Raw genomic sequence first — 20,111 nt, 5'->3', positions numbered from 1 at the left:
TGAGCTACCAGCCCCTCTTGCATAAGCAGATTCTGAAGCAGAGATGTCAGGACCTTTTTGGATAAAGCCTTGCAGACATTTCAGCATTTGGCAGTGTCCCTCTCTGAGGCATTTCATGTCTATCTGAAGCAAGGAACAGTGTGCAGGGTCAGAGGAACCTAGCCTACAGGACTCCTAAGTGGCTCCATGATCTTGAGCAAGACCCAAGGCAACTAAAATGTTTAAAAACACTTGATCCTGTTCCATACCTATTAAAACTGCACACGAACTATTTACCACTATGTAAGAATACCAAGAGAGAAAGGGACAGGTTGGTTCTGTGACTAGTCTAACAGGTGAAAGAAAAGAAACAGAGGAACCATTAGACAAGATATTTATACAATTAATTTATGCAGTGTCTAACTTGGAGAAATATTACACACCTTCCAACTGTTAACTACTGCTCACATGGCTCAGCATGGGATGTCTGCAGTGGTCTTCTGCAGAAGTAAATTCATAAAGGAGAATGACAGCTGCTTTCAAAGAAAGCTATACTGCCCCCCAGTGGTAGAGTAGTGGAAGAAATTTACTATAGAAATCATGGGTTGAGAACATTGCTTCTGCATATTCACACTATGAGGGGAGTCCTCAGCGTCTCTGAGCCTCAGAACTTTCTGGAATGCAGCATCCATTGCAGTTATTGAGTGTCTTCCATTCTGAATACTCAGAGCTGGGATTACAAAGGGATGCATGATCCCAACTGTCTCAGCTCCTTCTGCTAAACTCAGATTATAACTCGAAATAACAAGAGGGAAAGGGGCAGGTAATTATAAATATGCAGAAGCATCACACTCAAAGATCCAGTTAACCACAACTGGAAATGGAAAGAAAAATCAACGCAGTTTAAGCCACAGAGTTGTATTATAACCTCATCTCTGAATGTTTGATACTGCAAGAGCACTTATGTATCCCCAAAGGAAAATGTCTGCAGCCTTCAGAAGCTTCCAGAAGTCTCTCTAACGAGCAAGAATAGGCAGAAGCCAATTCATTCCATCATCCCACCCCACTTACTCTTGGTTGCACCTCCTTCAGCATGGCACTAGCCTCTTCATCATAATCCAGTTTACATGCCAATGCAAGGTCATGTGCTGCCTCCTCCCAGTGACCCAGGAGTCTGGAATTGAAGACAGCAATATGGGGTTAGTAGCGCTCTCTCTTCCCATCCTTTAATTCGCAACAGACAAGGTGGTAGTCACTGTCCCTTTACCTGGATCCACATGAACCTTTTATAAGTGGACACACAAATGAGCAACTGAATGAGTGCTGTGAAGCCAATTACTGCCATTCCTCTGAACAGCAGAAGAGAGGTTGCTGTTATGAAAAACAAGGAACTTCCTACCCAAAGTGGGAAGGTGTACCTCAGTAACAGGTATTGCATAGTCAATTAAAATTTTTAAGTGACTAATAGTATCTATTGCCAAAGAGTGTGTTACTTCAGTAGGCTGAGCTGTACACCCAGCCAGGACCTTGTCTGCTCATTCTGGTCAGAACACCTTGTTGATTTTGGCATGTCAGAAATCCAAAAAAGCTTGCTTTTCCAGTTTTCACCAAAATCAATATTGTTATGACCAAAGTGGGGAGGGGGCCTAACGAGCCCAGCTTGAGGGGCTTTCAGCAGCCTGATTTCTTTTAAAATCAGGTCCACACAGTGTCCATTTGGTGGTGCAGGCAGAAGCAGCTCCCTAACCACTATTTTCTAGCCCCAAGACCACTGCCTCACCACTATATCATGAGTAATCAAATAGTGATTTTAGCAGAAGTCAGGCTTTTTCAATTCCTGCAAAATCAATATGGTTCCGCCCATTGATACACAGAGAATTTCCTATAAATTTTGGAATCTATCAGATGCAGTTTTAAAAAGTTATCACATTACATACAGACAGAAAAAGATAGAGACATGCCAGTTTGAGTGTTGAGCCTCATTTTGCTTGGCCAGTTATATTAAGGATAATACCACCTGACTCTTACACAGCACTTTTTGCCTATAGATCTTAAAGTGCTACACAAAGGAGACAAATATCATCCCCATTTTATGGATGGTGAAAATGAAGTAAAGGTGCAATGACTTAACCAGAAGGCTAGTGGCACAGCCAGGAATAGAATCATAGAACATGGACTTTCCCCTACTCTATCAGGCCCTCTAACACTACTTCAGGGTGTATTAGAGAGTCAACCACACCAAGGAAAGTTTTAATATCATTCTGATACGTTAAGATGAGAGCCTCTATGGTCTGGTAAGTAGTTCAAGTTAAAACACTGCAGATTGTGATCTGACCAGATCTCATAATTTAGCACAGGGTGCACTGGTAATGAACCAATGCCCTGACATGATTCAAGGGAACACTGGAATCATGAGGTTGGTAGAGGTGCAATTTTTAAGATGATGCAAAACTCTGGTCCTGATTTCCAAAAATCCTTAAAGATACTATAGTACACTGTCTCAAGAACAGAGTTCCTGAATGTTCACTAAATGAGAATACATATTAGACATTTTCAAAGTCCTTTAAAAAACATTGCTAATGTTTCATTACCAGTTCTGAGAATAGGATTGTTAACCTAGCGATGGTCTGCTATCTTAAGCTGATACCACCCTTCATGGACCCTGTTAAGGGATGTATGTAGAAAAAATAAGCTTGCCCAAAAAAAAGCAGCAAAAATTGATTTTCAATGTTGTTTAAGTAGCTTTTTTACTAACAGTTTAGTTTGTTCCTCCTTAACTGTTATGTGCCTCCAAAACAAGTTAAAAAACTTAAGATCATCATTCTTGAGATGTGTGGGTACAGAGAGAGGAATAAGACAGTTAACCAAGACAACACCATAGAAAGTAAATACAGAATTTACTAAACTTTGCTTAAAAAGTCCAATTTTCACTACTTTAATAGCAAAACTCATTCTATCCTATTCATAAGAAGGAGGTCAAAAACACCTACCCATTTAATTGTTAATTCCTTATTACATTTAATACTTTATTACAAAAAGTAAATTAATTTACAAAAATGATAGTATTTCATTACAGGTTTTTGGACATTTTAGATAGGAGCTTTCACTACTAGTCCTAAACAATTTACTTTTACCAGTATAAAGTGTGTAGGGATTCTTTGGCATGAAAGACTAGCAAAATTCAAGTTATACCAGTTCACAATTCCAAACCACACAAATAAAAATCATAGCCCTACAGTTAAGAATGTTCAATGACCAATTAGAAGATTTTGGTGATGGCTAATAAAAGGACATTTACGAGAAACGTTTACCCTCTCATTAAATCAACTCCTCCTTCCCATAAAACATCAGATAGGTAAACAATTCACAAGCCATAATGGATTAGGGTAGAAAAAACAAAAATTGTCTCCCTCACTAATGAGTGAAGGGGGAGGTGAAACACGGCTGCAATTCTTTACCTGTGAGCTTTCCCTCGCCACTTGTAGGTCTGTGCTGAATCTGGGTTTATCTGAATGGCTCTGTCACAGTCTCTAATGGCAGCATTTGGCTTCTGTAGTTTCACAAAGACACTGACAAAAAGGACAAGATTTTATTGTACATATTTAAAAACCAATCTCCAGTCAATGTTTTCCACTGCCAACTCTCACAGGCAAGAAAACTAAAAGGCATTGTAGTGAGGTGGTGTGGTTCTCCACCACCCCGGAGAGGGAAGAACCTCTCTGGACACCAAAGTGAGTGGAGCCAGTGAATCCTGTGCCCACACCCCAGAGGTCAAGGCGCAGGACAGGAAGTATAAAAGCCCAACCCCAGAGCTCACTAGAACAGCCTCCGGAGATGCTGGATGCCTGTGGCCTAGCTCCTGGTTGGAAAACCCCAGCAACTGGCAGCTGACCTGAAGACTGGCTGGACCGCTGACCTGAAGACTGGCTTGGAGCTGCCAAGCCTACCCCTTGCCAGTTACCCTGAGAAGCCCATGGTGCTTGACCCTTTGGAGGACGCAGTCTGGAGGGGGAGGAGTTAGGAAGTAGCTCGGGAGCAGTCTACCCTAGTCTGGCTGCAGCACTGCCAGAGCCTATGTCACTGTGTTGTGGCCAAGATCCCACCCCCCACAGCAACAGGCCTTCTGCTGCTGCTAGGGCCCAGGGCTGGAATGCAGTGGAGTGGGTGGCAGTCTCCCCCCTCTCCCAGGCCCTTCGGAGCCAGGAGTCTGGACTTGCTGTTTACCCGTTTGCTCAGCACTTGCCTGAGGGCCTGAGCCACTGACTCTTTGCTGCCCTGCCCCAACCCAGGGCCTGGGCCTGCTCGTTATATAACAGTTGCTCTGCTCCTGTCTGAGGATCTGAGCCTGTGACTCACTACTGCTTGTGGACCATGTGTGAATAACTTATGTTTGCCTCTACTGCTGCCATGGCGTGAGACCCCCCAGCCACGCAAATTCCCGTAGCGAGGCGATATGGTTCCCTGCTTCCCCAGAGAGTGATGAGCCCTGGCCAAACCCTCTGCAGGCATGTATTTAAAGAATTCTAAAGACAAAAGATTTTGTGCTGGTGAGAGTTCGGTCTTGGTTACTGAAGTTTGCCATGTAGCCCCTGGACAGGTGGATCATGAGCAGGGACAGTGCAAGCTTTCATCAATGTGCCTCAGTCTTGATCAGCAAGAACCATTTGAGGGTAGAAGGAAGACAAAGAAAGACAAAGTTCAAGTTCTATGCAGAGTTCAAGATCTATGGCCTGTGTTAAAAAGGTTTACTGAGTCCTAAACACACAACTCAGATGCACTGTAAAGTTGGGATCAGCAAGGGAAAAAAACTTCTCAAATTTGTGGTAGGAACCAGGCAGAGCTGGTGCTAAGGGTCAATTTATAAAACGAACAGTGAACTGAGAGATTAACAGGGATGCTAGGTTTGAGGGTAGATTACATGGAGCACTGGCCAATGACTCAGACTGGAAAGAAAGCTGGGCTTGGATGAATTATTTATGGTTAATCAGTGTCCTTAAACTACTCATGTTTTCTATGTGGTTTTTATTCAAAGAGTAATTTCAGTATTCAAGAACCACCCTGGATTTTGTTCACTCTGATTTTTCTTCTAAAAGAAACCAGACCAAAAAAAAAACTTTTGGCAGGCCTATTCCAAATAGGCAGAAAACCATTAGTAACAGAAACAGCAGGTATTTAAGGAATAAAGGCCTAATCCAGGTTGACTTTCACATTGGTTTTCTTATGGTCTAGTTTCAGAACATGATATAACTTATAGCTTGTCACGTCAGTTATAACTAGATGGCTGCGGATAAATGAAGGGCTTCATTACCAGTACTGTATGTGAAAAGATGTTTTTGGCTAAATGGACATACCATGGGACCAAACAGAAACCTTGAAGACCATTAACATTTTGGGACTCCAACGTGGAAAGCTGGGACAGAAACCTTTAGACTATAAGTACATAGAATATTTTCAGCTACATACACCATAGGTAACATTTCAATATTCTATAAACTTTAGCTTTGGAACTGCTTAGCAAAGCTTTTTGTAATATTCATCTAGGAGAGCATGTTTTATTTCACAATTTCTTCTGTTTCAAGAGTTGCAATTTTGTTCTGGACACTGCTAGATAAGTACTATGACTGAAAGGTACCTTGGACTAAAAATGATCTTGGGGAAGGTAGAATCACAAACACATCAATAGCTACAAAATCCTTCCTTAGTGTCATAAGGAGGCTGTTAAGAACCAATGCAGGCAGGAGGAGAGCCAATCATGAAAAGTAATAAGTTCTCAACTGCTGTTAACAAAAAAGTCATTTTCAAAAGCAGCAGCTTCTCTCTGTAGTCCATGCATCATCTAAAGTTTTAACCTTTATACTGCAGCTAGCTCCTATCCCTCCTCGAAATTCACTAACTCCTGCTAGTCTACTGCTACACCATGTAAATAACTACATGTTTTATAAATTTAAGTTTTGTTATCAAATTAATTAGTGATTAATTAGCAAGGAAATAAGTTATGTGGTTATGAGCCATTTCAGCATTTCCACTCCTCACACCATTTTATCAAAAGTGTTGCAGGAAAATTTTTAAAGGTGTTGAAGAATTAAGAGCGTGTCTGAAGCTATACAATACTGTGACATACTGCAAGACTCCCACATTTTCTTAAGCTAGGTTGGAAATACAGTGCAAGCCAGATAGAAAAGGGGAGTTGCATCTGCACGATCAAGATTTGGTCTCAAGCAACAAATTATGGAGGTACCTGATAACCACTCCAGAGTTAGGGATTGTATTCTAAAACAGGGCATAAATCTCTTTATTTCTCCAGAAGTGGGCAACCAAGTAGTGTTAAGTTTCACACAGTTTTTACGCCCCTTTATATTTTCTGTGCATTTTTGTCTCGTTTCTCTCCATAAATCATTAATATGAATCTGGGCACTGGTTGAAATTTTTCCTTATTTCTTACTTTTCATTGTTAACCAATCCAGACAAAGCTTGATAGAGGTGGATCCTAAGGATATTTAGTGCAGCAAGTAGCTTAAAAAAACCCCAAATAATGTACTTGGGGTCATCTTTAGCAGCTCCTCCTGTTATAACTGGAAGTTTGTGGGCTACACATACAAGCTTGATTGATATGGAAGTGTACAAAGGTGATTATCTGAGGTAGAGGAGACTGGGTGCACAGAAGCCTGATCATTGAGACTATGTCTATCTAAAACCTTCTGTTGGGAAGTACACTTTTCTGTCAGGTTTTACCTTAGAGCAGAAAAAAAAAAAAAAAAAAAAAAAAAAAAAAAAAAAAAAAAGAGAGTTCACATGCCACTACTGACACAACGGTTAATACACACCTTTTGACAGAAAGTATTCTGCATCTTCTACCCACCACAGGTCTGCCCCTCACGTTGTAGAACCCCACCCACAACATTAAAAAAAAATACAAAAACTTCATTGAGTAGTTAGGGTTGATACATCCATTATACCAGACAAAACCACCAGCGTTTTGTGTTGTGTGGTCTATAACATATTATAATGGCAAGACGTGCTGATGAATGGAGGATATGTACAGTTAAGTAATTTAACTTCTAATGTATTGGTTTTATATAGCAATCTCAACCATTTCACAATGAAGGGCCACACACACAACTGTACACATGCACACAGAACAGTGCTCAATTGGCCAGAACAGAAAGTGGAGGTTAGCTGGACTGGATGACACAGGAAGTAACTTCCATATCTAGGTGAGAAAAAAGTCTAAAAGTTAATTGCAGATGGTTTTCTTGCTAACTATAACACAAGAAACTTTAGATTTTCTTTATAAGTGGGGCACTACCAAATTCACAGTCCATTTTGGTCAATTTCATAGTCATAGGATTTAAAAAATAGTAAATTTCATGATTTCAGCTATTTAAATCTGAAATTTTAGTGTTGTAATTGCAGGGATCCTGACCCAAAAAGGAGTTGGGGGGGTTCACAAGGTTATTGGGGGGGACGGGAAGGCTTGAGTTACTGCTACCCTTACTTCCACACTGCTGCTGGCGGCTGCTGGCAGGGGGACCAGCTCTAAAGGTAGAGCCACCGCCAGCAGCAGGACAGAAGAATGGCATGGTATGGCAATGCTACCTTTACTTCCATGCTGCCTGCAGAACTGGCTCCTCAGCAGCCATCACTCTCCAGCTACCCAGCTCTGAAAGCAGCAGTGCAGAAGGGTGGCATGGTATGGTAATGCCACCCTTACTTCTGTGCTGCTGCTGGCAAGGTACTATCTTCAGGGCTGGGTGTTTGGCCAATAGCCACCGCTCTGCAGCCACCCAGCTCTGAAGGCAGCACAGAAGTAAAGGTGGCAATACAGCAACCCCCCCCATAAAATAACCCTGTGATAGAGACTGAACGATGTAATAGGAGACAGTCTATCACATCTGACTTGCAGTCCAATAACTCCCAAGAATTAAATGAAACTAAAAGCTATTTTGCTTTTTTTCCAATCTTTACACAGATTCAGAATGTCCTTTCCTCCTTAAACCTCCCCTCAAATTACATACGAGCTGGAATCTCAGCATTCCAGTCCACCATGGTCCCTTTAAAGAGATCAGGTTATATATAGGAAAACAAATCACTGGTCTATATATCACTCACCTGGCCCGCTTAGCATACAGGATGGCTAAATGAGGATTCAACTTGATTGCTTCAGTGAACAAGTTAATGGCTTTCTGAAGTTCACCTGAAAGGCAAGTACCAGTAAAGCTTCAATTACCCTGCGGTGAGATAGAATCCAGATTTCCATTCATCTACTGGGTGTTGCGACTTTCTTCTTATGTTGATGGCACACATTTCTGTCTTAAAGTTTATCAGTATTGTTGAAAACCAAACGCCACCCAAAGTTACTATAAGATAATCTGTTTCAATGTACTTCGCACATCTGACTTTTTTTAACTCGTCATTTATGCAGTTTCCTCTTTTATTTATGCGGGTCTTCCACATAGCAACAGGGGAAAGAAAAACCACTTCAAAATTGGAAGTGCACTGATAAAACAAACATGCACAGGATCTCATGGACGGATGTACTACCCAAAACCAACTTGAAATTTAGTCAATTTAAAAATAAAAGGTACACATGTCCATTTACAATTCCCTATAGAAAATATAACGGCAGATATTTTGGACCAAAATTAGTAATACCTGGAAAGACAGCCTAAATGTACTTTTAACCACTATTAAAATGGAGAATTTTAAATTTAATGTGTTTTTAGTAAGAAAAAATACCTCCTAAAATGCTTTTCCTTATCTTCAAAGGGTCCCTTTAAATAAGACTATTTGCATGCACAGCAACAGAGATTAGCAACAGAAACATTCCAAAACAGTGGAAGGCAGCAAAGCAAGAAAATCAAAGACATCAAGATTTAGAGCTAAAGCATGTGGACTCCCAAGGACACAACACATGCTGCTGTTAAAACAGACTTGGGCAAGATGGACATGTTTTTTAAAATGAATGTCCATACAGTCACCTCAGGTTCCCCCATCAGTTCACAACCAGGCTGCAGAAATAGCGTTCTATTCATCAGTTTGATGAGTGGCAACCTTACCAGTGTTTATTTAAGAGCTTTGTTCTCTGCTGGTTCCCCTCCATCTCTTCTTTTCCTGGGCTATTCCTTTATTTATTTAACTAAGGTGTTTCAGAACACAATTTATACAGAATCTTATATACAAAATGAAGCTGTGTTGTGCCAGGATACCAATGAGGGAGTGGAGGGTGTAAAACACCAAGCTTTGGAAGGCAAGAAGAGTGGTATCCATAACCAAAATGCAAGGTGTACAGACTAGGGCTCCCCCACTGAACTTCAGTATTACCATGCTTCTAGGCATCTCTTGTTAAGACAACAAATTATATCTGGAACTCAATACAGGGAATGAATTCCACCAGCAGAAGCTTTTAAACAGTCCACTCCCTAGCCCCACTCCTTCCTGCAGACTGGAAGAATTCCAGGATGCTTTAAGTCAGATTTTAACAGACTTGTAAGTGAAAGCACTGGCCACAATAGCAGATAACAGCTACACCCTCCAAGGTATGTGCTAAGGTATAGAACCTCTCACCTTCACCTAAGGCATGAATGCCCTCCATCTTCTTCTCATCGGCCTCATCCATCATCTCTTCAGTTACCTATGAAACAAAGGAAACAAAGTCGAGACCAAAAGCAGCAGACTTAGATGAGGATCAGGAAAGGGAACTAATGTTCTCTAACTCTAGGATTCTGCCTAATTTGAGCTAAAGACTCAGTTAAGCAAGCAGAGACTCCCAAGTGTATTTAAGTTCAATTTCAAAAAGGAAAGGAGGAGAGCAGCACACTGCTCATAAGGAATAGGAGGACACCCAAATATTATTTTTCATTTGTTAGTGTGGGATTTCTATATTTAGTTTTCAATCAGATATTTTAAAAATTTGTAGTTGCTCATTTTTATGTCCAGCCATGATTCTCAAAGTTAATAGGAGTTTTGCTACTGCTTCTGACGGAAGCAGGTTTTTAGTTAGGAGAGATCTTAATTTTCAATTGATGAGTTTCCTGTTCAGAAGAAGGGAAGGGTAGGAGTGGGAAGGGGGAAAAGAGAGAGAACTGAAGGCATTAAAGGCAATGACTATCTAACCAATATGTTTCCTTTGAGTTTAATCCCCCCACCTCCAACAAAAGACAAACCCAAAACCAAAACTCATAAATCAAAACAAACCACCACCAAAAACTATACTGAAGCAGCAACTCCTCCAATGCAATGGAAGTTGAAGATGTTGTCTTTACCTCCACATTTTCATCTCCCATTTCTTGGGGATCATCCTTGTCTGGTTCAATCACTCCCTCATTATCAATTTCTGCAAAGACAAAAGTTAAAGATTTGAACACTAATGTGGAAAATTAAATTCTTCCACCTACAAATACAATAGATAGTGCTACATTTATGTTCAAATTGATGAATAGTTGCAGTAACAACAGTTACTTCCTCACCCAAGTCACTCTCTTCACTCTCAGGCTCTGGTGGATTAACTGGCTCCTCTGGCTGCTTCTCTGTTTTGTCCTAATAAAGGGAGGACAGAAATACGTAGGTGTGTGTCATCTATGGTCAAGTACTCCATTTCCAGGTCAACAATCCCAAGGCATCAGAAAACTCCACTACAAAGTCTTCAGCCGCTAAAGGATTTCCCATGTATGGCTAAGGAGTTTTATTTGTAGTTTTAAAAGTATGACATAAAACCCCTTCTCCTCACTTTCCCGCACTGATGCCAACTTCTGACCCATAAATTGCTGTTTGTCAAACTTTCCTTCAGGGTTCATGCTTTAATAACTTTGAACTAAGTTGGCATATCATCCTCCACATCACTAAAGCCAACATTACAATGAACACTATTTTGCCCCTTACTTCCCATCTCGGCAGAACCAAGGTTTGAATGAACCACAGAAACTGGATTTCCCCTGCCCACACATGTGCTAATTTGTGATCAGAGATCCTCTTTGCATAGTATCTAAGAAACAGCTTTTCCTATCCATCCATACAGCTAAAACTCAGCTTGTGTCTCAATTACTGCAGCATCCTTTTCTATGCCCTTGACAACAAAATCGTGCTCCACTCATATCCATTCAGAATGCTGATGCAGAGATAATTTTCTTAATCTGTTGCTTAGGCCTTAACACCTTTTTTAGCATCCCTCCACTGGCTTCCCCCCGGTCTCTTATGCATCAAACGTAAGTTGCTTGACTTCACTTTCAAGGCCTTTCATGGCCAATTCCCAACCCTATCATCTCTCACACACTGTCCAGATATTTACTACAGGCTCCACTGAGTACTTGTTACGTTTTTCAACAAGCACCTTTGTGCTTTCTCCTATGCTGCCACTCATATTTGGGAAAAGTTCTCAATAAAAATCTAAAGCTACCTCATCATGCGCCAGCTCTCCTTTGCCATGATGCCTACAAAAAAAACTTGACAATAGGAAAGCCACTGGTACACTGATACCACTGTCTATCAAGCTGACCAACATTGTCTCATTGTGTCCTTACATTCCTGTATGTACCCATCTGTTATCTCATCTCTTATACTTAGATTGTACGCTATTTGGGGCAGGGACCATCTTTTTGTTTGTACTGTGCTAGCACACTGGGGTCTTGGACCATGACTTGAACACCTAGGCACTATGGGAATACAAATAATAAATAAGACTCAGGTACATTAAACAGAATGGCGTGTGGCAAGTCTGCAGGCATTATTAACAAAAGGCACCCTTCAGTCTCTGAAACTGTCACAATCCAGCAACAAATATACAAGATTCCTTGATGTTTCCAGTCACCTTCTTTGGAAATTTTAAACAAACGCACTTGTCCCATTCTTCATCCAAATTCTGACAGCAAATTTTTTTAACAATTTTTTTTGGCACAGTTCTAATGTTTATAACTATAAATATCCCATCTCTTACCTTCATTGTTTCTGCAGAGGCATTGTGAGGAGCAGGTGGTATCGTACCTCCCATGCTTTTTAAAAAAAGGGCGGAAACAAAAGTTATTGAAGTGCAGCCTTTTCAGCAGGGTTTCAGTTAAAGCGAATGAGAAAGGACTGTCCCAAGAAAAGCTGACATGGAACCAACCCACCATGTAACATCTGTCAAAAGGAAAACATCAAACAGCAAAAAGGAAGATGCACACCAGCGCTTTTATCTGGCATTATGCAGCAATAGTTAGTTCTGACTCAGCTGGCCCCTGCATCTTAAGCTCTCTATTGTAAGAAAAAGAAATGCTGCTTTTTTTTAAAGCAGAAATCGGTCATGCTGCTCTCTGACCTATAGATAAGTTTTGGAGACAGTTGGATACAATTTTGTTAGATACTTTTTCAACTTTCCATAATGCAGCATTAAAAAATGTTAGCAGTTTTCACTCACTAAGAACAGACTCTCTGATGGAAGGAACCAGGTAATGAAAAACGAGCCATTTGAAAATGGTTTATGCTACACCCATTCATGATCTGCTATATAAAAAAAACCTCAAAAAAAAGTCATATATGAAAAGTCTGCACAAATAAAAGGCAAACTAACTACCCAACAGAAATAGAGTCTGCCATACACAAAATACTATCAAATGCAAATGAAACACTAGATAGATATCTGTTAGAATAGTTTCTTTAACACTAGATTAGTAGCATTTACTCTGACAATATCCTTTTAATGCACCATAAACACGCTGCATTAAGCCTTTGGATGAGCAGCCGCAGCCGGGAAGGAGAACCAGTGTGTGACTAGTCTAGCTCAGTGTTTCTCAACCTTTTTGTGCTGGTAACCCCTTTGTACTTACAATTTTTTTTTTTTTTTTTTTTTTTTTTTGACTCCCACCTCCCAAAAAAACTGCCACCTTTTACCTTAAGTTCAAGGTGCAGGGCTTCCACTCTGATGGGGGGGGGGGGAGGTCCAGGGCTCTAACGTGTAAATTAGCTTTGCGGGGTCCCCTGTGACATGGGGATCCAGGCAATTGCCCTGCTTCCTACCCCCTAACACTGGCCCTGCTTGCCACCCCAACCTCAATCTCTCCCATGACCAACTTTGGGGTCACAACCTCCAGCTTCAGAAACACTGATTTAGCTCAGTAAGAAGTAATAGGGTATGTAAGTATATTCTGTAACAAACAGTTCTGCATATAGGGCTGGCTTTAGGGAAAATGGCACCGCGGGCAAACTTGCATTTTGGTTCCCCTGACCTCCATGGGTGTGGTGCCCCCAGAGGCTCCCCTTCTTCCCTTTGCCCCAAAGGCCAATTCCCCCTCCTATGCCCCTAATCCCTGCATTCCCCTCCTACACCCACACAGGCAAACCGACCTGGATGCACAAAGTAGCTAGCATTGCTGTTTGCTGACGCCCAACTGCTCCTCCTCTGCGCCACACACCCTTGTGTGTGGGGTGTGTGTGTGTGTGTGTGTGCGTGCACGAGGAGCAGTATCAGGGCTCCCTGCATCCAGCTGACTTTCCACCTGGGCTGCAAAAGGAGAGGGCACCAGAGAAGCAGCTCCTGATACCTCACAGCACAGCACAGGTTGGGAAAGTGACCTGGATGTAGGGAGTCCTGGTGTGGGCAGGGCAGGGAAGAGCCTGTGTGTGTGAGAGAGAGCATGCAGGGGTAAAAACAGCCAACAAAAGCCAAAGCTGGCCAAAACACCAGCCATGTGCTGCTCCCACTAAAACGAAACTATCACAGTATCTCATCCTTCACATTTCTCATATGAACTACCACGGCTTGAATTAATTTTTTGTATGAAATTGGGCTGAATTTAAAAACTGTTTGAAGTGTTTCAAAAATAACAAATATGAAAAACTTTAATACATTTTATTTACAGTATCTTTATTCATACTAGTCCTTCCCCTCTAGGCACAGAAGCACAAAAACTAGGATCAAGACCAGCTGTGTCCCCAAAAGATTGGACCCAACCCACATCCCTCCCCAGACCCAATCCCCTGAACTGAACCAGATTCACATCCCTCCCCAGACCAAACTGGACCCAACCCACATCCCACCCTAGACCTATGGCGCTGGTGCGGGGATGGGGCGAAGGGACTCCAGTTGCTCCACGGGGCCTGGGCTGAGACGGCTCATCTGGAGCAAGGAGCACTCACTGGGTGCTGGTGCTGCCTCCTGCCCAAAATGGTCCGGGACCCTCATGCTTCCCAGCCTCCACATTCAAATAATGATGAGGCAGAACTGCATGTGCAGCACCGTCCGACCAGTACTGCCCCAGGCCCAGCAGGGGCCCAAGAGCCCAGGGAGAAGGGGCCATGCCACTTGGGGAGCCCACCTGCCTGCAGCGCGCAGCAGCCAGAAACCACCAGGCTTGTCGCTGAGCCCCGCCCCTGGGGGCGGAGCAGAGCCACAGCACCTGAGAGCTCCCCCACTGGCAGGAGCCCTCAGCTGGCAGCCAGAGGAGCAAGTGGGAGTGGGGGGAGGGGGTGTGTGTGAGAGAAGACAGCCCTGGGCCCACTGGCTGAGAGGAGCAGTGAGGAGGGGCTGGGTGGAGAGGAACAGTAGCCCCAGCACAGGGCACCCTCTTTGGTGGGCCACTGCCTATGTCAAAGGCTTGCCCTGACTGCAAATACCCTTGGGTATAATTACTTTGCTCATTTTATGTTACAGGTGGGAATGCAGTGCACTTGGCAACAGTTCCTTCTAAAATTTTGCCCTTAACAGGCTCTCCAACTTCAGGTGCAACTTCTAAGCATTTCTTTAAGCCAACCCAAAGAGATATCACTGTAACCCCCTAACAGCCAGCAGCTCAGCAAAAGTGAGCAACACTAATAACTAGTTGAGGCTACACTGCATGTGCTTACAGCCCACAAGGATGCTTGCTCTTCTGCACAATCCATGAAAAGAAGCCATTAGCTGAGTTCTAAATAGCTTGAATATTTAATAGTTACAGCGCCAACATGGACCCTACCAAGAAATTAAAATTCACATGCATCCATCTAATGCTTTTAACAACATTTTAATGTCACTATAATGCTTAATGAAAAATGGAAACGTGTTAGGAACATTTTCAACAACTGGTTCATTTGTTCAATATATGCACAGGCGGGGAACGCGTGACCACATTTGTTTTTGGTTTTTACTCACAAGGTTTTCAATTTATTAACCCTAAGAAGGCAATAAATGTTGGGATAGACACTTGTATTAATCCGAGATCTGCAACTAATACCCCTAAACAAGTGCTACATCAAAGTTTGTCTGAAGAATGAATGAGTTTTAAGTTCTGATACTTGGAACCATCTCAACCTGAAAAAAATACAGATATACCATACTGTTGATGGTGTGTGGAATTTATTTCTACCTCTTGTGATTCAGAAAGTTCTGGACTTTAAGGTACAGGTAAAATGTGATATGCCTGAATTTAAGAAAAAGCTGTAGAACTACCCAGACTTCAACACACTCTCAATACATAAATAGGGATTTGATAGTCAACTCAAAAGATTCCTGTTCTCACACACAGCTGAAAGGAATATTCAACCTTAAGTAATCAGTCTGAAAAATTAATAGTTTTAAGGACTGCATCAGCCCCAGGCTCCTGTCAGTTTTTGTTGTCTTGCAACATTTTGGGGACTTTATCCCCTCCCCCCCCCCATGCTTCTCTCCCATTTGAGACACCCAAATAGGGAAACCATGTGAAATGCTGTAAAATGTGAGCAGTGTACTAAAAAAAAAAAAAAAGTTTTATTTAGTCTTTTACATGTGGTATCTCAGATGTTACCTATAATAGTGGGCAAAATATTCTCAGAAAAGAGTGTGCTTTTTTACACAGTGTCTTTTTTACTTACTGCCAGATTTCAAATTAATAATGATTCCCTTCCTCTCTGAGGAAAATATCAGCAAGGACTCATTTTCTTCTTACCAAGTTCTTCTGGAACATCAAGAGGGAACTAGCTGCTGGAACCAAATGGGTGCGTTCCATAGATAGATTTTATCTGGATGGTAGAAGTCATTAACTTTGGTAGACCTTATATTTCTTGTCTTCTGTTTCTAATCAGCACTTGTATTTTCACTGGGAGCAGCACCTGTCTCAGATCCATGTTATTTCCAGCCATAGCTACAGTGCACACATACTGCAAATGCCTTGCTATGTGGAGTCTACATTGATTGTTGCTGAGGAATAAATCTACATCTTGCAAGAGGTAGTTTGGACACGTTGTATTGCAAGCCACCACACACACTTTTGGACTGTAAAGTCGGATCACTTGGGCTTTCTGACCCAGCAGGCTGACCTGTTCGGATGGTGGAGGACAGGTAACGTTCTGGCAGGAGAGCCTTGCCTGAAGACGTTTAACATGTGCTATACGGGGGATGCCCCTTGTTGTTAGTTACTTTTGTGGCTCTAAAGTACCGAGTTTTTGAGCAGATTTTCTGAGACGGGCGGTCAATTGTTGCAACTACGCGGGACAGGACACGGGTCAGCCCGCTGCCTGGTTTAGGCGCTAAACTGAGCGCCCCGTGTCTGGAGGAAGCGGTGCCTTCGCCGCACGCCAGGCTACGCCCGACACTGGTCCGGGTCCAGACCCAGCCCGGACAGCGCTGATCGCGGTCCCGGCGCTCCCCGAACACGGCTCCGCCCCCGGGGCAGGGTCCGACCGCCGCGCCGCGCCCCACCTCCTACCAGCTCCGCGACCCCCGGGCACGCGGCGCCGACTCACCTCTCCACCCATTCGCGCAGGAAGCGCAGCTCCTCGCTGTGCAGCAGGCCCGGTTTCTCCTTGCAGAGCTTCACGAAGGCCCGCAGCTCGCTCACCTTCCGCGGATCCATGGCCGATCGGGCCCCCTCCGCGCCGCGCTGGAACGTCCCAGCCTCCCCGCCCCGCTCAGCTCCGCCTCCGGGCTCCCGTCCCCTGCTGCTGCGGCCGCCCTACCCCGCGCGCAGGTCTGGCAGCGGCTCCTCCTCCGGGGTCCGCAGCCCCCCGCCCCTACTGAAGCCCCGCCTCTAAGCCCCTCCGCTACGCGGCTGCCGGAACCTTCTGGAAGGAAAACGTGTGTCTTTCCGTTACACGCCCTGCTTCCGCGCAACCCACGCGCCAGTCGGCCCCCCCTCTGTTACGTCATCAGCCACCTCCTCGATTCACGCAAGACCCTGCTTGGCGTTTGCCGGGCAGTACTGAGCACGCGCCTGACGCACCTCCTTCATAGACCGGCGGCGGTTTGTGAGGCCACCTAAGGCTTCGAACACGCCGGGGAATGGGCGCTTGTAGATGACGTAATCAGCCAGGGTAGTGTGCTCAGAAGGCCCCGCGATGTGCAAGTGGTGTATGCGAGGCTGCTGGGGGCTGGGAGCGCTGCCATGCGTGGGGGTGGGGATGGCAGCCGCAGCAGAGCAAGGGATGTGGGACGCTGGTTTCCGTGCAGAGCGAGGCGCCCTGCAGTAGCGCGGGCCCTGCGGGGGGCGCAGCCATGCTCTGGCTCCCAGCTCAGAGGCTTATCCCGGCTGTGAAGGGCTTGTGCAGCTTATCAGGTCAGAGACTTTAATTACTTTTAATGGCGAATCTCTCCCCCTCCTGGGGGCCCGCCACTCACTGCTGCGAGGTGCCCCCTTCCTCGCTCTATGGCCTGTGTCTGTCTTCCCACTTCCCCCACCTGTTCACTCCATGCATTTAAGGACCCAGAGACTATTTGGCCTTTCCACTGTATCTTTAATAACCCAGTTCAACACATTTGATTGTCATGATAAAGTGTAAAATAGACCCTTAGGGGGAATCTAACTACAGTTAACTGTAAGGGCTGTGAGGCAGGGATCCTGTGTATGTATATGTGTAGTGCTGTATAGAAACAATAATCACCAGATGTTCAAGATGTCATTAATGTACACGTTAATTCCCTTTTTGTGACAAATAATGTGAGTCAAATATCTGTTTTCTTTTTATTGGTAAAATTGATGTTAAGGAAAATACATGTACCTCACTCCTGCTTTCAACGTTGAAAATTCCAAGGTTTGTAAAACTAGGATATCCACTGCAATACAAAACAAAGTATTGCTGAAAGCTTTTTAAAAATGTGTTTTACTTCCCATTTTAGAAGATGGTTAAAACCAGGTATCAGTTTTTGGCATACTCCTGCAGCTGCACAGAGATCCTTGAGGGATCCGGGCCTTACTTATACAGCACATGCATAAAAGGTGTCAAAGCACATTATAAGCACTAAAAGGCTGCTAGCAGGGCAAGAATCATATTTTTGACCTTTTATGCTTTATATTTATGTACATTTAGGTCCAGATCCTCAAAGGTATTTAGGAGCCTAACTCCCATTGAAACCTTTGAGAATCTGGGCCTTTGTGCCTAGCTTGGAGAATGAATAAAGACTAGTTAGCTTTTCTTCCTGGTATTCCCACTTGCACAGTGAAGCAGTATTTAGTTTGCAAAGACTGAAGGAATAAGTCCAATCAAATGACCAAAAGCTTTTCTTCCAGGGTGCAGCGCAGTGTCAGAACAGGTAGGGATTAGCTTAGCCAGGCAGCACCGCTGGCTGGACTTTTAATGGCCCAGTCAGCAGTGCTGACCAGATCTGCCACAACCCAGTGCCTTACACCCCGCGACCCAGTACTGCACTAGGGGGCTATTCCAGCATAGCCGTGTTGAGGTAGAGTCTGTAGTGTAGACATAGACCACAAATATGCTATGGAGAGTATAGTGTAGCTACAGTGCTGTAGCTATGATGATATAACTCCATAGTGTAGACACAGCTTACTGTGAGAGAAGGGGTTAATTTCATTACTGTAGGAACGCCCCCACGAGCAATGGTAATAATGTTGATGGAAACATTCTTCTGTTCACTTAGCTGCATCTACATGAGGGATTCGGTCAGCATAGCTATGGTGCTTGGGTCTGGATTTTTCAGGCCCCTGAGCGCCCTAGTTTTGTGAACCTAAATTTTAAGTAGACCAGGCCATAACCAGGTTCCTTAATACTACTCTAGTGGTATAATAGGACCTTATAATGGGCACTGCCTGAGGTCATGTCTACACTAGAAACTGACGTCCTCCTATGTTAGGTCAACTTACAACCACCAGTCATTACTGTGGTGATTCATGTCCACACTACCCTCCTTCTCTCAGTAGTGCACTTCCCCACCAGAAGCACTTGCCTGACTTAAGAGGGGCAGTGTGGATGGCTGAGAGCCTGGGCTCTCAGCTCTGCAGGCAGCTCCCTGCTAGGAACCTCTTCCTCATCCTCTCCCCCGCCCCCCGGGCTCTCAGCTCCTTACTGCTAGGATTCTGGCTGCCCCCCGGGCTCCTGGTGGGGAGCTCTGCACCTGGAATCCAGGTGGCTCCTGGGCTCTCTGCAGATAGCTGCCAGGCGTGGAGGCAGAAGCAGGGTGCATGCAACCTGGCAGCGAGTGGGGAGTCTGGGGGGCAACTGGCCTCTAGCTGGACCTCCCACATGCCCCCCATGATGACAGCCCAGCTTTCTTGTCAATTTCACTGTTCCATGGAGTTGTAAAATTGACAAGAATGACAGCCAACAGTTGATATAAGTAACCCGCAGTGTCTATGTAGACACTAACTAAGCCCTACATCTCTCATGGAGGTGGAGTTATGATGTCTGTGTAGTAGGGCACTTACATCTGCAGGAGCAAGGCTGTAGTGTGGACACTGACACAATTAGGTCGTTGTAAGATGCCTTACATCGACTCTGGTGTAGATCAAGCCTGAGTGATGTAAAGAATTATGGTCAGAGGGTCTAGTTGCTGAGTGCAGGAGGTGACTGACTGGGGAGCTCAATTATTTAGTTAAGTCCCCACGAGCATTGGGCAGTCTTGTAGCCAGGCACCACAGTAGTTATCCAGTAGTGAAAGACTGTGATACAGACTTGCTAAAATAAATTAAAAATCCAAATCTAGGAAGTTGTTTTGAGGATAAATAGATGATGAGGGATATTCAATGATATTAAAGTTATCATGTTCTTGTTTCTCTTTACCTATGTAAAAGCAGCAGAGAATCCTGTGGCACCTTATAGACAACAGACGTTTTGGAGCGTGAGCTTTCGTGGGTGAATACCCACTTCGTCAGACGCAGGTAGTGGACATTTCCAGGGGCAGGTATATATATGCTAGCAAGCAAGCTAGAGATAACGAGGTTAGTTCAATCAGGGAGGATGAGGCCCTGTTCTAGCAGTTG

General features: G+C 44.0%; 2 protein-coding genes across 3 annotated transcripts in view; one reads left to right on the top strand and one right to left on the bottom strand.

Annotated features, from left to right (window-relative positions):
- Nucleotides 1–16,901, bottom strand: part of ST13 (ST13 Hsp70 interacting protein) — a 31,238-nt gene extending 14,337 nt beyond the window's left edge. Inside the window, exons 1-8 of the mRNA XM_032787711.2 lie at nt 16,645–16,901; nt 11,909–11,963; nt 10,446–10,515; nt 10,242–10,312; nt 9,544–9,610; nt 8,089–8,173; nt 3,438–3,548; nt 1,051–1,153 (exon numbers count right to left, since the gene is read on the bottom strand). Coding sequence (XP_032643602.1) covers nt 1,051–1,153; nt 3,438–3,548; nt 8,089–8,173; nt 9,544–9,610; nt 10,242–10,312; nt 10,446–10,515; nt 11,909–11,963; nt 16,645–16,754 — 672 coding nt within the window. The 5' untranslated portion in view covers nt 16,755–16,901. The remainder of the gene's footprint in view (nt 1–1,050; nt 1,154–3,437; nt 3,549–8,088; nt 8,174–9,543; nt 9,611–10,241; nt 10,313–10,445; nt 10,516–11,908; nt 11,964–16,644) is intronic.
- An 80-nt stretch (nt 16,902–16,981) lies between these two features.
- XPNPEP3 (X-prolyl aminopeptidase 3) overlaps nt 16,982–20,111 on the top strand; it is a 23,339-nt gene continuing 20,209 nt past the window's right edge. For both annotated transcript variants that reach the window (XM_032787691.2, XM_032787700.2), the window contains exon 1: nt 16,982–17,453. In XM_032787691.2, coding sequence (XP_032643582.1) covers nt 17,393–17,453 — 61 coding nt within the window. In that variant the 5' untranslated portion in view covers nt 16,982–17,392. The remainder of the gene's footprint in view (nt 17,454–20,111) is intronic.

Source organism: Chelonoidis abingdonii, chromosome 1 (genome assembly GCF_003597395.2).
Source record: "Chelonoidis abingdonii isolate Lonesome George chromosome 1, CheloAbing_2.0, whole genome shotgun sequence".
Taxonomy (NCBI): Eukaryota; Metazoa; Chordata; order Testudines; family Testudinidae; genus Chelonoidis; species Chelonoidis abingdonii.
Note: the sequence above shows the minus strand (reverse complement) of the source record. Positions and strands in the feature narration are given on the sequence as shown.